The sequence below is a fragment of the Pyrgilauda ruficollis genome, unplaced genomic scaffold, assembly GCF_017590135.1.
Source record: "Pyrgilauda ruficollis isolate IOZ18807 unplaced genomic scaffold, ASM1759013v1 scaffold70, whole genome shotgun sequence".
NCBI lineage: Eukaryota > Metazoa > Chordata > Aves > Passeriformes > Passeridae > Pyrgilauda > Pyrgilauda ruficollis.
The window spans coordinates 894254-909076 of NW_024528822.1; the positions used below are offsets into that span (position 1 = coordinate 894254).

At 36.4% G+C, this 14823-nt stretch overlaps 1 protein-coding gene across 1 annotated transcript in view; it reads right to left on the reverse strand.

Annotated features, from left to right (window-relative positions):
• The window catches only part of RYR2 (ryanodine receptor 2), a 384205-nt gene that overhangs the window by 286457 nt on the left and 82925 nt on the right, over nucleotides 1-14823 (reverse strand). Inside the window, exon 2 of the mRNA XM_041485449.1 lies at nucleotides 4174-4293. Coding sequence (XP_041341383.1) covers nucleotides 4174-4293 — 120 coding nt within the window. The remainder of the gene's footprint in view (nucleotides 1-4173; nucleotides 4294-14823) is intronic.

Genomic DNA, 14823 nt, shown 5'->3' on the forward strand with positions numbered 1-14823 from the left:
ACCATCAGGCTTTATTTTCTACTCCCTTATACAACAGTAGCATCTAGGGGCCAACAAACAACAGAGCATTACTGACATACTCTGGATAATGGAGTCAGAATTCCCAACCAACTGGCCTACACCAAATCTGAAGAACCTTTCTGCGCTGACACAGAACAGACTCTTCAAAAGCAAAATGGAAAATAAGTTCTCAAAGTCTTACTTCCATTTGAAATATCTCCTTAACTTTACAAATAGAATTATTATCGGTTTCTGGACTCTGCTCTCACCACTGTAACTTGCTATATGCAAAAAGATCAAACCATAGGATAACACACTGCACTGCCTTTTTAACTTCTTCAAAAAGTTAAATGAAAAAAAAAAACCCACCAAAAACAAAACTTGGGAGGCCTTTTCAGAGCTACAAAAACCATACCTATGTTATCCTCCCCTCTCTCAAGTCCAAATTACAGAGACTTCAAGAGGGAAAAAAACGCCACACATAGTTTTTATCAGGACTTTTTAATGATGTAAAGCAGGTCCATAGCTCGGGGCATAATGAAATTCATATGAGTTTCACACCTGCCATAAAAACAGGAAAAAACCCCAAAACCTTATGCCATTTAGAAAAGCGTAACTTAGCTTTCAGCATTCTGCTGTGCAGTGATTCACAAGGGATCAACTCCACCTTTGTGACTGACCCAGAGCTGAGTATTTTCCACTCTGGACTATGGACAGGAATAGTTTTCAGAAGCTGTTAAAACACAGCTCCACCTTGTCTGCTTTTCAGCAATCCATGCATTATTGAAGTCTAAAGAAAAATTACTTCACTAGCAAGACAACATAATTTTTTTATTAATAGACTTCCTCATGTTACCAATATGTTTATCTATAGAAAGCAACAACTAACATTCAAATGTAAATAGATCTCACTGATCTTGAGATAAGTCAATTTATGTTTTAATAAAAGGGATTCATTTAAAAGTACAGCAAAAAATGATGAAACAAAATTACCTATAACAATTGCTGAAAAGGAAGTTTACAGGTCTGCTGGTTTTGGCCGGAGCTGAGTTAATTTTCTGCCCAGTGGCTGGTATGGGGCTGTGTTTTGGATTTGTGCTGAACACAACATTGATAATATAGAGATGTTTTTGTTATTGCTGAGCAGGGCTTGCACAAAGCCAAGGCCTCTTCTGCTTTCTCAGTTTTACCCTTCTGATTCTCTCCCTGGTCCCACGCCTGATCCCACTGGGGAAGTGAGCAAGCACTCTCTGTGGGGCTTCGCTGCTTGCCAGAGCTAAGCCATGACAATGAGACTTTTGCCTTTTTCTTCTGACAGCCATCCTTTATTTTCTTCTTCATGAAATAAAAATTCAGTCCATATATATGACAAAACTTGCTGAAGAAATAATCACATGAGATAAGGAAAGTAAGCATTTTAAATTTAGTCTTCAGCATGTCTTCTTTGGGTTTTGTTGTTCTTGCTGCTGCAGCATTTTCAATGTTAAAAATTTTTGATGGTTTATAAATCTAATATTGTTATACACTTGACATTTCCAACCTATACCTAGAAGATATAACTCTTTCAAATATATGGATATGGATATATCCAACCTATACCTAGAAATATTTCTATTTCAATTTCTACCAATTTCAAAGCAAATCTGTCTCTTCTGAGACAGATTTGCTTTGAAATTGGTAGAAATTGAAATAGAAATATTTTTTCTTGAGCTACTATGCCTCTACAGATGAGGTAGTCATGAGTTTATCTTGGGCAAGCCTGTATGTTTTATATTCAGAACTGTAAAATTACACATAATTTAGACCTGATGTCTTGTTTATCTGTTATCTTGCTCTTCAAGATATGGGGTCAATTAATGCAAGGTGGCAAACTGCTCCATGTCGAGACCTTTTCTGGTCATCAACCCCCTCCAACAGCGAGCAGGCCGAGGTGACAAGGAGTTGTGAGGGGACATTGCTAGGACAGCAGACTCCAACAAACCCAAGGGATATTTCAGACCATATGACCTCATGCAGGGAGATGAAAAAGGAAGCAGGGGGTGATCAGAATGACAGCATTTGTGTTCACAAGCCACCACGATGCCTGATAAAGCCTTGCTTTCCTCAGGATGACACCTGGCTGCTCATGGGAACAGGTGAGTGAACTCCTTGTTTTACTTTGCTTGTACATATTTTGCCTTATCTCCCAGGTTTATTGCTGTACAGAGATAAGTATTAATAGTCAGCTGTTAGCAAATTATTTTATTAAGATATATCTTCAATTTGACCATTACAAAGTAGTGTGAATTATTTAGTGATCCTGGGGCAGGAAAGTGCACACAAAGAAGCTGTGCTAATAAAACGTCAGCTAGGCAAGGAGGACCCACATCCTGAAAGATACTGGAAAAAAGCATGGCATAGCAAGCGTTCTCAAAATGGAATGACAAGCATTCTCAAAAATGCAAGTCCAGGATGACAGCTGAAGTCTTGTGTTTGGCCTATTACTGGTGTTTGGGTTTGCATCCCATCCTTGATCCCTGCCTGTAAATCAGATGCCCCACTACTGTTTGCATTTAAGTGCATCACAATCCTACTCTAACTGGAAAACAGCCTCTAAGACATTTTAACAGGCTCAAGAATTCTGCTGGAGCTATTTTCCAATTATCACACTTCTTTGAATATTTCCTATGTTCCTCTTTATATAATGCAATAGTAACATGCTATGGATACAGACATGAGGGATAAAAAAAAATTATTTAGTCCTATTTATAGACATTTTTGCTTTAAGGATTTGATAATTTTATGGCTCCCTCAGTATTTATATCTACGAGTGACTTCAGATGAGTTCATCCTAGCAACTGTCAGCCCTTAAAAATTAAAACACAGATGAGCTGGATGGGCTTTCTTTTGTTTGCTTTTTTTACCCCCAAGCTCATGAAGAATGAGCAGAATACAGATTGTTTCATAAAACAAGGAGAAAAAGCAGCATCAGCAAACAAGCATACAAAACTGATACAAAATCCACACTGTATTCCATAAAGACAGAAATATTCAGGAATTTTATATGGGGAGAGAGAGACTGTAGATCTACTATCCAATCCTACTGAATGATAACAAATTCATTAAATAAATCTTTCAGGCCTCACAGGCAACTAGAACTACAACCACTCCTATCCTAGCACATTTTTATTGTTAAAAAGATTCATTTAAAACAGAGCAGCATGAATTACTTCATCAAGATCACTGCTATTATAATGAATAATTAATATCCTAGTGAAAAATTTATTATTATGAATAATGCATTAAAAATGATGAGACAGAAAATGAAGCATTACTCTGTGAAGTATCAGAGAAAATCAAAGTGATGTTATGAAAGCTGGCATGACAACCATCATTTTTTTGTTCTAAATCTTTCCAGATGTCTTTTCAGATGCTTTACCTTTTCTTGTCACATATTTACATTTTAACCAAAGAAAAACAAATATGTTAAACAATGTTCTTCCCTTTCTATGAAAAAAATGTCCAAGTATATCCATTTCTTTGTCCACAAAACCAGTTCTGCCCTCAGGAGGCCCATTTTTGTCTTCACAACAATTATTTGAACATATGTGATTGTGAAACAAAATCCCTTCTTTGCAATAAACAACATAGTTATTTTTTGAAACTATCTACTGCATATATACCAGAGTTAGAGGAGGTTTAGATAAAATGTGTTATATGAGGTAATTTTGATACTTACACTATGCTCAGATAGGGAATCAGGTCTCAAAGTAATAATAATTTCAATATAAATGCCACAGAATAAAAACTTACCACAAATATAATGATTGCTGTTTTTTTTCTGTGGATTACAATCAGAGCAATCAACTTGTCTTTCAATTTGCAGTACACAAATGTTGCTCTGTGGCTTACTACAACTGAGTTCAGACAAGCAAAATAACAAGCATATTATTTGGGGTAGCCTTCTGCAGCTAACTAGTTTTAAAGAAAACCCAAAACAGAAAACACCACACCAGAGTCCAGCCAAAGGACAAAGAAATGATCTTTGAATGGGCATTAAATATTCCTTATATTATTGACAGACTTGATTTGTTCCTTCTCCTTGACAGATTTGTGCATATTAAATCAAAGCAAGCAATGTTAAACTATCCTTGCTTCATGACATGAAATGACAATTAAAACACTCAGTGGTACCTTAGAATTAGATGTGGATTCCAAAAAGCAAAGCCTGTTGCCAAATCCTTCTGCAGCAAGACACAATTTCTGTTGCTCCTTCTGAACGGTTGCAGTGCACTGCAGAACCACTTCATCATCCTATCAAAAACAAAAGCAAAAAGAGAACTAGAGTTCGGTTTCTGACCCAACAAGACCTATGGAAGCTTTCAGAAAATCATTGTTAAATGCACGAACTGCTGTCCCTGAACACAAGCAGAATCAAACCCCAGCATATTCTTTATTTTGAATTGTAAATGTCAGTAAATCAATTTAAATAATTGCAATAACTGCAAATGGGCTTTTTCTGTTTGCCTGTCCTGGTAAAAAGAGTCAGAGCAGGAGTTTTATTTTAACTATACAGGAAGTACACAGGAATTAGTATTTCTTTCATAGGAAAGAAATTGTTTCAGTCATACAATGCAAAGAAGTAGAAAATCTTAAAATCAATTAATTGATGGGTACCATATACATGTGAATTAACTTGTTTGTGTACATACTGCACATATTCTAGTTAGTATAACTTGCTTAGAAAGTTGTAAAGAAAAAAGTAAACAAAAGAAAATATAGTCTTCCTATCTTCAGAGTAATTTTGTATATATAGTCCATAAATTAGTGTTTTTGCAGTAAATTGAAAAGTATAATCTTGCATAAATAAAGGATTTTACTTCCAAAAAGCTAGTGTCTACTCACTGCTGCTCCTTGTAAAAGCTGTGGAGAGAACTACCCACAGTTTCTTAACAGAAGGAGGTGTGTGACTTGCTGAGACTTTTCTGAGCAAGAAAGAGTTTGTGACAGAAGATAATAAAAGTATGATGACTAAGCAGAGTGCTGAAAATTACCAGAGAAAGTACTACCACTATCTTATACCAAGTTTAATAGACTGTATCAACTTGCCAATTAAGTGCTCTGTGCTTATCCTAATGTGCAAGCGCATAAAGACAGAGGGGAAATACTCAGAATTAAAAGGGAAAATGAGTTATTGGGCCAGCTGTCCCATAGCTCTGCTCAGTATTTCAGAGAAAGGAGGGTCTAGGAGGAAGCAATGATATCTTGCACACAGCAAAGCAAACAGTGCGTTACTTAGTCCTTAATATATATTAACTAAAATTTACAGGCCTAATTCTGTGTAGTAATAGTTAAAGATCTTGTTAACAAGCCCTAAAAAACAGAGGCATACACTTATTTAAATCACAGTTCTTCTAAGTACACAATCAGCAGCTGGAAAATCTCTTTAGAAATACAGTTCCAGTATTTCTGGAAAAATTATAAGAAAGAAAATTTTGTTGCAATGAAAAAATAACATCTCCCAATGCATTCTGCCAATTCATTTACAAGTTTCCAATAATAAATTTCAAATTAATGACTACGAAGAGGTCATATTGAACACAGTAAATAAAATTCAACAAACAGAACAATAAAACTACAGTATGTAGTGTGCAACTGGAAGCAGAACAGGCTGAGGCTTGAAAAATGCTTGCTTTAAAGCAGGAATGTTTACCAAAGAAGTTGTTCTTATAGGTAGTTTGCTACAGAGGGACATTCAGAAAAGTTCATCAAATTAAATGAATGTCTGAATTTAAACTGAACTGCATAATTTGAAGCCACCCATAAACATTCATCCTGAATTAAGCTAGTTTTTCATTTGGTTCCATTTACTTCACTCAAATAATTTGACTAGACTAAATTAAATTGTATCTCAATCTGAAAAGAACTTACATAGGGTTTAATTGGACACTGGAAAAAATTAATTTCTGTTATCCTTTTTTAATTGTCCCCATATGGACAAGGTAAGTGTAGGTAAAGCAATTTTCCTTGTATACCAGCAACAGTGCCCATGCTGTAATCCACAGTCAATTGTAGGGGTGAAAAGTAATAACAGGCATTAAATCCAAAAAACATAACACGTGCGCATGTTCTGGTGAAGTTGGCAACGAAAAATCGCCGCTAACAAAGAAAAATCCCTGAAGGCCAATATCAAGGATTGAAAAGACCACACATACAGACCTAGCAGCTTTGTTGGGTACTCTTCGTAAAAGTAACATCATCTATTAAAACCCAGAGCATTTGTGGGGGGGGAGAGCAAGTGGTTGGTTGTGTTTAGTTTTTAAAACGCTAAATTACTATTTCCTGCTCTTAATTACATTTGATTCAAATAAAGCTTCTTTTCAGGTTAAAAATAGTGCTGTTAGATTGAAGCTATATAAATACACTCTCCTTCTTTCTCTTCCTAGCCCTTCTTTCTGAAGCAACCACCCCAGCAGAACGGAAATTTCAGTAACCCTGTCACCATTGTCCTAGAGTTGTCTCCAAAAAGTGTCACTAAAGAAGATTATAACATTGTACCTCCACAGCCAGAAGCAAACAACCTAATAAGGCTACTTTCTACTAAAATGAACCACCAATTTTTTTTTGTACTGCCCCATTTTCTACCATTGTAAGCTAGGTTTTTAGAGAACATCTGAGAAATGTTTGACATAGACCATCTAGAAAAATTATTTATGCTGAGCAAAATATAAGTTGGTTTGGGGCAAGTCCCTTAGATAATTTTAGTTAATGATCTAATGTATCATACCCTTCCCTGCAAACCAATTAAGCTCAATTACCAGGCACACATGTATAATGTAGATGCTGACTGCTAGTGGATTAAGAACAGGAATAGAGCAAATGCTAAATTTCCTGACACACAAACTTATTTGATACATTTTGCAAACATTTTCCCCTTCTTTCTCTGTGCAATGTATGGCATACACAGATTATTTTGCTACATACTTGGCAAACAAAAAAACACATTTTATTAACAAATGCCTAGAAGTTCATGAATATCTATCACCCTCCCATACCCTTTTCCAAAGTTTGTTTCTGGGTTGGTAGGACATATTCATTAAAACAAATCAAATTTCAACTCTGTTACATTTTCTTCATTTTTTATGGAGATGTTCACAATACATGTTCTCTTAAATCAGGCCTCAGAGTCACAGTGTTGTGGAACTTATTGTTCTAGCCCAGGTGGTGTTGAAACAACTGGCACAGAAGGTTCAGAAAAATGTGATGCCACTGTCAGATCACATGAAATGTAATTATGGATAATGAGTGTCACACACACAGTTACTGGGCATGTCTGTGCCCATCATTATAGAACTGTCTAATATAGGCTCCACATTAGATTCAGTCTTCCAACATTTACTGACTATATATGTTAAGAAAATTTCTATAGATATTCAATTTGATTGTGCTGCAGAAGTATTTTAAGATACATTATTCCATTGCATTTCTTTAAAGCAGACAGGTAAGTGGGTAAGCATCTCAGCAGTGTTTTTCTAAACCTGTTTTCAAATCAGCAAATGATAAGCAGTTCCAGTGTCAAGAGAGCTAAAAATGCATTATTTCCTTATCTTAAGTCACACCACCAAAGACACCTTCACTGAAGGTCACTTCGGTCTTGCACAAAAAACACTACAATACGCATCATACTAAATGTCTACTAAAGAAAAATATCTTACAGATATTTTTACATCTTGAATTATGAGTCTTTCGTAATACAGTTATAAGTCTTTGTAATAGATCAAGATAACATGCTTTTATAAACAATAGCATATCTCAATAATTTGGAAATAAATTCGTTTAGTATACACTTGATTTCATTAAAATGCAAATAGAAAACAGTATCTATATCAACTTCAAATTTATTTTAATTTAAAGTTCATATTCAAAACAACCACAACAGATAAAGATCATACAAAGTTTCTTATAGTCTTGAAAAAGCTTCAGTACAGCTTGGAAGAAAGAGCAGTAGCACAAAACCCAAAAGCTCTGCAGTCTTTTCCTGATATTTCTGCCTCTTGTTTTGCTGATTAATCATCACTTTGGTAAACTTCTGCCTGTTTCCTCCATGGAAATTTGAAATGTTACTATTTCCACCCCAATTCCCTATCACCATAGCAGCTTTCACTAATAAGTCCAAAGATGCTGCTTTGTCTTCTATTTTTCCAGGGTGTGGATACTGAAAGAGGTATCTAGAAAGCAAGGGAAAGTAGGTCCCAAAAACCACACAAATTCTGTGCACACAATCATCAAATGTACAAGGAAATGCCAGTCACTATAACAACAATGGAGCACAGTCTCAGGTGTATTACATTTACTGCATCTAAGAGTTAATCTAACTTGGGAAGCTGTCAATTTAGTTTAGACACTTTAATAAATGAGTCTTCTATCCATTCTCATTCGTCGTTCAGTTCACAATCTGAGGTGCTTCATGACACTAAGGAATTCAGAAGAGCAGTAATCTCTATCTCAAAGACGTGGATGTGAGGAGCAAAGAGGATACTACCTAGCTATAATAACAGAGGATGCATAGGAGATGTGCCTGGCACTCACACTGCCCAGCTGACTGATAACCTGAGCCAAAAAGCTATTCTCCTCCCCAGGTTTGAGGACTGATGCACCATCTCTGTGAAGACAGGATTTGAAAGATGAGCCTGTTCAGCCTGGAGAAGAGAAGTTTGTGTGGAGACCACATGGCAACCTTTCAACATCTCTGGCCAGGGAAGCCAGAGAGGGACTCTTCATCAGGAACTGCAGTGATGGGACAAAGAGTAAAGGGTACAAACTGAAAGAGGGAAAATTCAGGTTAGACAGTAAGAACAAATGTTTTACTGTCAGGGTGATAAGACACTGTAACAGGGCCCGACCCTGGTAGTGTTTAAAGGTTGGATAAGGCCTTGAGCATTCTGGTCTAGTGAAAAATGTCCCTGCCCAGGGTAAGGGGGTTGGAACTATCTCTAAGGTCCCTTCCAACCCCTTGATATTCAATGGTTCTATAAAATGAGCTTGTGGAAAGTTATGCAGCTAAAGCTTCCATAACCAGCCATATACAATGCTTTAAGATGATGAGCAAGAATCATCTTGGAGTAACCCATTAATCCTGATAAATCCTTGTATTTCAGCCAGTACACCAGTTCCCAGTTTTAAAGATACCATATCTCCCAGCATGAAGATATTCTGCTTTGTGTTGTGTCTGATGTCTGCACTCACTCAAACAGAACAAGCTTTTGATAAGCACACTATATTATTTCTGATTTTTCAAGAAGCATTCTGAAACTTCAGGTATATGGTATCTATGTCACAAAGCCCTACTTATGTTTAAAACATCTAAATTTGAAAAGCAAGAACAGTTATTGACTAAAAAGCAGAACACAGCAGATTTTTAATAAAATCTATTCAGTTCGGGCTATATGATTCTTGTCATGAAATCTTTATATTCACAGAAACTAAAATAACTGAATGATTTAGTAGAGGACCCAGTGACTAAAAAAGCCACTGCTTACTTTTAACAATGGCACAGCATTTTCTACAGCTAAAAATTACACCTAAAACCAAAATATTGCCAGTAACAGCCATAAATTGTCAAACTGCATCCTTAGAACTGCATGCTGGAAGACCACATTAATGAGGGAAGAGAACGGATTTGCTCTAAAGGTATAATATTGAAAGAGCAAGTTTTCCAGCTCCTTAATAGCACTTACTTTCATATGCAGCAATTATTTGACTTCTGTATGAAATACATTCAAATCTCTTAAGATTGCAAGAAATATATATTACTCAGTCAAGAAGAAAGGTTAATTTCTCATGTCAAGATCTGGGCATGTTATGTTCCAACATGAATGGTTTGACTAAGTATATTTTTCAAAAAACACCAATTTAAAGTTACAACTGGACAAAAACACATACACACATATGTATACATATGTATCTACATGTAGATATGGTTCTGTCATATTGTTCACACATATATGCATGCATATATTTGCTTTTAATAGCACTACTGTGTCCTACTAAACCCTGAAAATTGTCACCTCCCATGTAAAGTCAGTTCTGACTAATCCTTAACCTTCTCAATGTCAATTCTATTAAAGAACTACAAGTGTCTGGCACTTCCCACAGGTGGGCACATCTAAAGTGCAAGAGCTGTTTGTACCTCCTCAACATGGACGTATCTGGGATTTAGAGGGTGGAGTACTTCCTGCGGCATTTTCCTGGAAACCTGATACTTGTTGGTTTGCTTGGTTGGGTTTTTTTAAAATATTCATCATGTTTGATTTTATTTTATTTTTATTCTGCACATTGTAGTCCTTTAAAATTTTAATCATTTCACATACTACTATAACTTCTAAATTCATTTATATCTGGTAATGGTATAGTGGGGAGTCAAACGATAAGAAAGAGTGAATAATTTCTTTTTTTCTCCATTCTCTGAGAATACAAAATACATTTTCCTACAGTATGTCATTCTCCTGTTTTACAAACTATCCCATTACAATCTCCAAGTGTTTTACTTTATCTATGCAAGGAAAGCACAGTATTGGAGCTTTTACTCTTGCTACAATCCTCTCCAGAAAAATGGGAAGATAAATAAGTAGCAATATATCACAAGTAATACATTTATTTAGAAACACTGTATGTGCTCCAGCCTGAGGTGCTTAAACTCATCACGACTATGACGTTTGTGTTTCCCTTCCATTTCATGACAAAAACAGGCAACCTTTTTTAAGTATTTTCCTTGATTTTAGATTTTATACTTGATATTTTACCTCTTTGCAGAGAATGCAACAAATAACACGAGTTATTACTAATCTAAATAATTTGTTGTGCTCTTCACAATCCGATTATATATAATTACCCCTCAAAGATACAATGCTGACTCTGCGTTTCTGTGTCATGACAATATATCGATTCTGAAATGGTGTCGAGAACAGAGAGTGTCACATTTACAAAATTCAACATTCAAAGATTAAACTTTGTAAGTTATGCTTGTACATTCAAATTCCTACTGTTATTTTATATGACAAATACTGTATGTAGTGGAAGGTTTCCTCAACTTCCATATGCTATAAATCAGGATCTCAGGACAGACTTTAATTTAATATCTCAATTTTTAATAGGTCACAGAGGCAGAGTTCTGCTTCACTGCATCCAATTTGCTGTTCAGCTGTGCAGCTGGATGGTGCAATGGGAATAGGTGCCACACATACTTTAGTCTATTTTGTAGATTTACAAATAGAAGTTTAGCCAGTACAAATTGCTTTCTGCCTAGGGAAATTGTAGAATACTTCTTGACTTACAAACTTCACTTCAACTTCCCTTTGTCTTGTCGGGATAAACACTACATTACAGAGTAGAATAAAAGGTTTGAAGGATTGAAGGACCAATGGGTCATCAAGCACAAGACTCATATAATTGCAGGCAGCCATATGCTATATGCTAACAGGATAATAGGGTCCACAAATCAAACCCCTAACATGACTCCAGACATCTGATAAGAAAAAAAAAAAAAAAAACACCACCAGATGTGACTTTTTTTATGATAAGCATCTGAGTAACATACACAATGCGCTTCGAGTCTTGACAGAAGTCCTACAACTACTGGTTGCCCCAGAGCCTTTTCCTTCTGTGAAAGCTACAAGTAAAAAGTTAAGATGGTGTTTTTCCTTCTCCAAGTCCCAGCAGACAACAAACAGAAATCAAGATTTATGAAACACCACATACATAACATGCAAGAACTGTGACCTGCAGAGATTAAATAACTTTTCATCAACTTTATTGTTGACAGCAACAGGACACTCAGAGAGTAGCATTACTGATCAGCCAGTCAACAAACCACCGAATTTTAAATACCACTTTAGGACAATGACTCTAAACCTTCTGACATCTGAACACAAAGACTGACAGAAGTAAGAAAAGGCCACAAACTTCTGCTTATTCTATCTGAGCTTGAACACAACTACACTATCTCCTTGGATGCAGATAATCACTGCAATAGTGCAGTTCAGCCATTTTGACTCTTCATTTTGCATAAGGGAAGGACAGAGAGCAAAAAGATTAATGACACCTACAGGGAAAAAAAAGGAAATATTCAGGAATACTGCTGGGATGCAGTCTCCTTAGATAGTGGGAAAACTTAGCAACACTGGTATTTTTGTCACTAATGCATGGAAGAGAGGACAGGTAATACTGACTCTTAATGCATTAAAGAAATAAGACAGTTGGGGAAAAGTTTTCAGAAAAGGAAGCATTTTTATAGACCAGTTTAGAAGCCTAATCATTTTAAGACTCTGAAAAAACTGCACAAGAAAACTTCTTTCAGGATGATTTATGCATAGCTGAACTTGTCTTAGGATGAGAAGAGATGACTTTTCTGATCATGCAATTCTAAGTGGTCTGAACATATTTAATTGTACATGTTTCAGTTTTATCCTGTAGGAGGAGTAATTTCCTAAGGATTCAACCTTATTCCAATGGAATCCTCCTTTGAGAAAGAAAACTCCAGGCAAAATAGATTGAATTCCAAAGGACCAGATTAGCTGGTATTTCTTAATATGAAGGAAGGACTATTAAGCCAGCTGCTAGTACAATAACCACATTACCTCCTCCTCCATCCCCAAAAAGTTCTAACTTAGTCATCAAAATAACTTGCAACATTACAGCAATGCCATAGCAATCTGCAGTACTAAAGACATGTTGCAGAAAAAAAGAAAAACAAAGGAAAACCAAACCTGAAGAGAATAGCCCATGTTGAGTCACACAGATTCATATTCTGCACTTGTCAGAAAGAGTCTTCATTAAAGAACAATGACACAAAGATTTTGTCAGAAAGCAAACACTAAATACAAGGGGAAAAAACTTGTTACACACCACATGGATAGTGTGATGCTATATGGCAAAGCAGAGTTTATCTGGGAGCTGTGCTTCAACACTGCAGAATATCTCAGACACTGTGACCATCCCAGCCTGTTCATTCCACAGCTGCCCAAGGGAAATGAAAAGCATGATCAGAAGGCAATGAACAAACAGAATGCACAGCTCCAGCACAACCAGGTAACAATGCACCTTGTGCGCTCTGAGAAGTGCTCCATGGAGAAACAAGCACTGCACAGGCTTTGGTCTGGCTGGGCACTGCTGTGGGATTGTAGGTGACTGTAACCTTCAGCTGCACATGCTAGCCAGCCATCTATCTCCTCAAGCAAACTACTTACTAGCGACCATAACATGCACACAACACTGAATATATATTCTATATACACAAAATCTAAATGCTTCTTCTTCCAGCTCTTTATTCCACTGAGTCATCATGAAATAGTGTCAAATTTGATTTCAGCATTCATGTGCATGTGCTAGCATGTTGTTGATTGACATCTACTAATGATCACATTCCCAAATTAAATGGTTCATTTCATTATTTCTCACCTTCTATGGTCCTACAGTCATAAAAAAAATGCCAAGTTCAGGTGTCAATGTCTAATAATAAATTTGTTTGTTACCATAGTTAGCAATGGCTAACTCTGCATCTGACACAGCTGACAGAGGAGTGGTGAAAAACATCTGCAATGAAGTGTAGCTACTAAATTAAACACAAACATCTGGTGAGCTGATTTCAGCTTCTTAACAGCCTCAGTATTTCAAATTTATCTCTGATGTAATTCACCTATTTTAGGAATTTGATAAGAATCTATTGCGTTACACCCTCACTCACCAGTTCCAGGCTGTGCCTCTTCTGCACTCAAAGCTGTGATAACAGCATGGGAGATCTCCATGCTATATTTGATTTTGCTGGTGTGAATAACAGTAGCAGTAAAGACAGAGGTGAGAGCATGCTAGAAAAGGTGTCCATAAGATTCTGCAGGCAAACACAAGATGATCTCTATTATCTGAGTCAGTTAGGAAGGTAGAAAACTGACTGTAACAAATATCAAGGACTTAATAACCCCACAGCACTCAATAGCTAATAAATCCCAAGCCTCTCCAGTATCTGAAAATGCTGTATCTGAAAATAATCACTGAAGCATTTTAGTTTTACAACACTTTTCTGAGAAATACCTCATTAATCTTAGCTGAAAAACAGAGGTACTTGTTAAAGCAAATAATTTGTTCAAGGCCATAAAATACTGAGACTCAAACTGAACAAACACACTTTTTTCTGTATATTCCTACTAATGAGTTCCAGAGCAAGAAGGCTCTAGGAACACACCTGTCATGAACAAGGTCCTCTCACTCCACTTCAGACTGTGAAAACTTCCCCTCTATGTCATCCCTTTCATGCAAGAATATGTGAGAAAAGGTTTATCAGCCCCCAGTCTTGGATCCTGTGAGCAGTCTCAGGCAGCTAAGTTGGTAATATGACCATCTGCTTGAGTCTGCACATTCCATCCTAGTTGACTTTCTCTTCCCTTCATCTTTTATCAGCAGTATTTCTTGAATTGTTCCAATTCAGTGCTCTGACAAACTGATATTTTTCAGCAGCCCAATCAATCACGCGACTTTCCCCTCCAATTCCCAAAAACTCACCATATCACTCCTGTTTATTTTTGAAGCAAGGGGAAAGATTGATTCCCATCTTCATCTGTTTCAGCCATGTAATCCTCCATCAATATTTTTCCCTGCTTTCATTCTGAAGCTGCTGTAATTTATGAGATTAACCCTTTCACTTCGCACATTTACTGTAAGATACCTCCTTGTTTCCACGTGAAGTCTACCACCTTTCTGTATTCTTAGACTAAATCCATTTTTTAAAATTCTCTCAGACTACAGTTCACAACTTCTCCTCTGAGCATCTTTGATTTATGACCTATTCTTTCC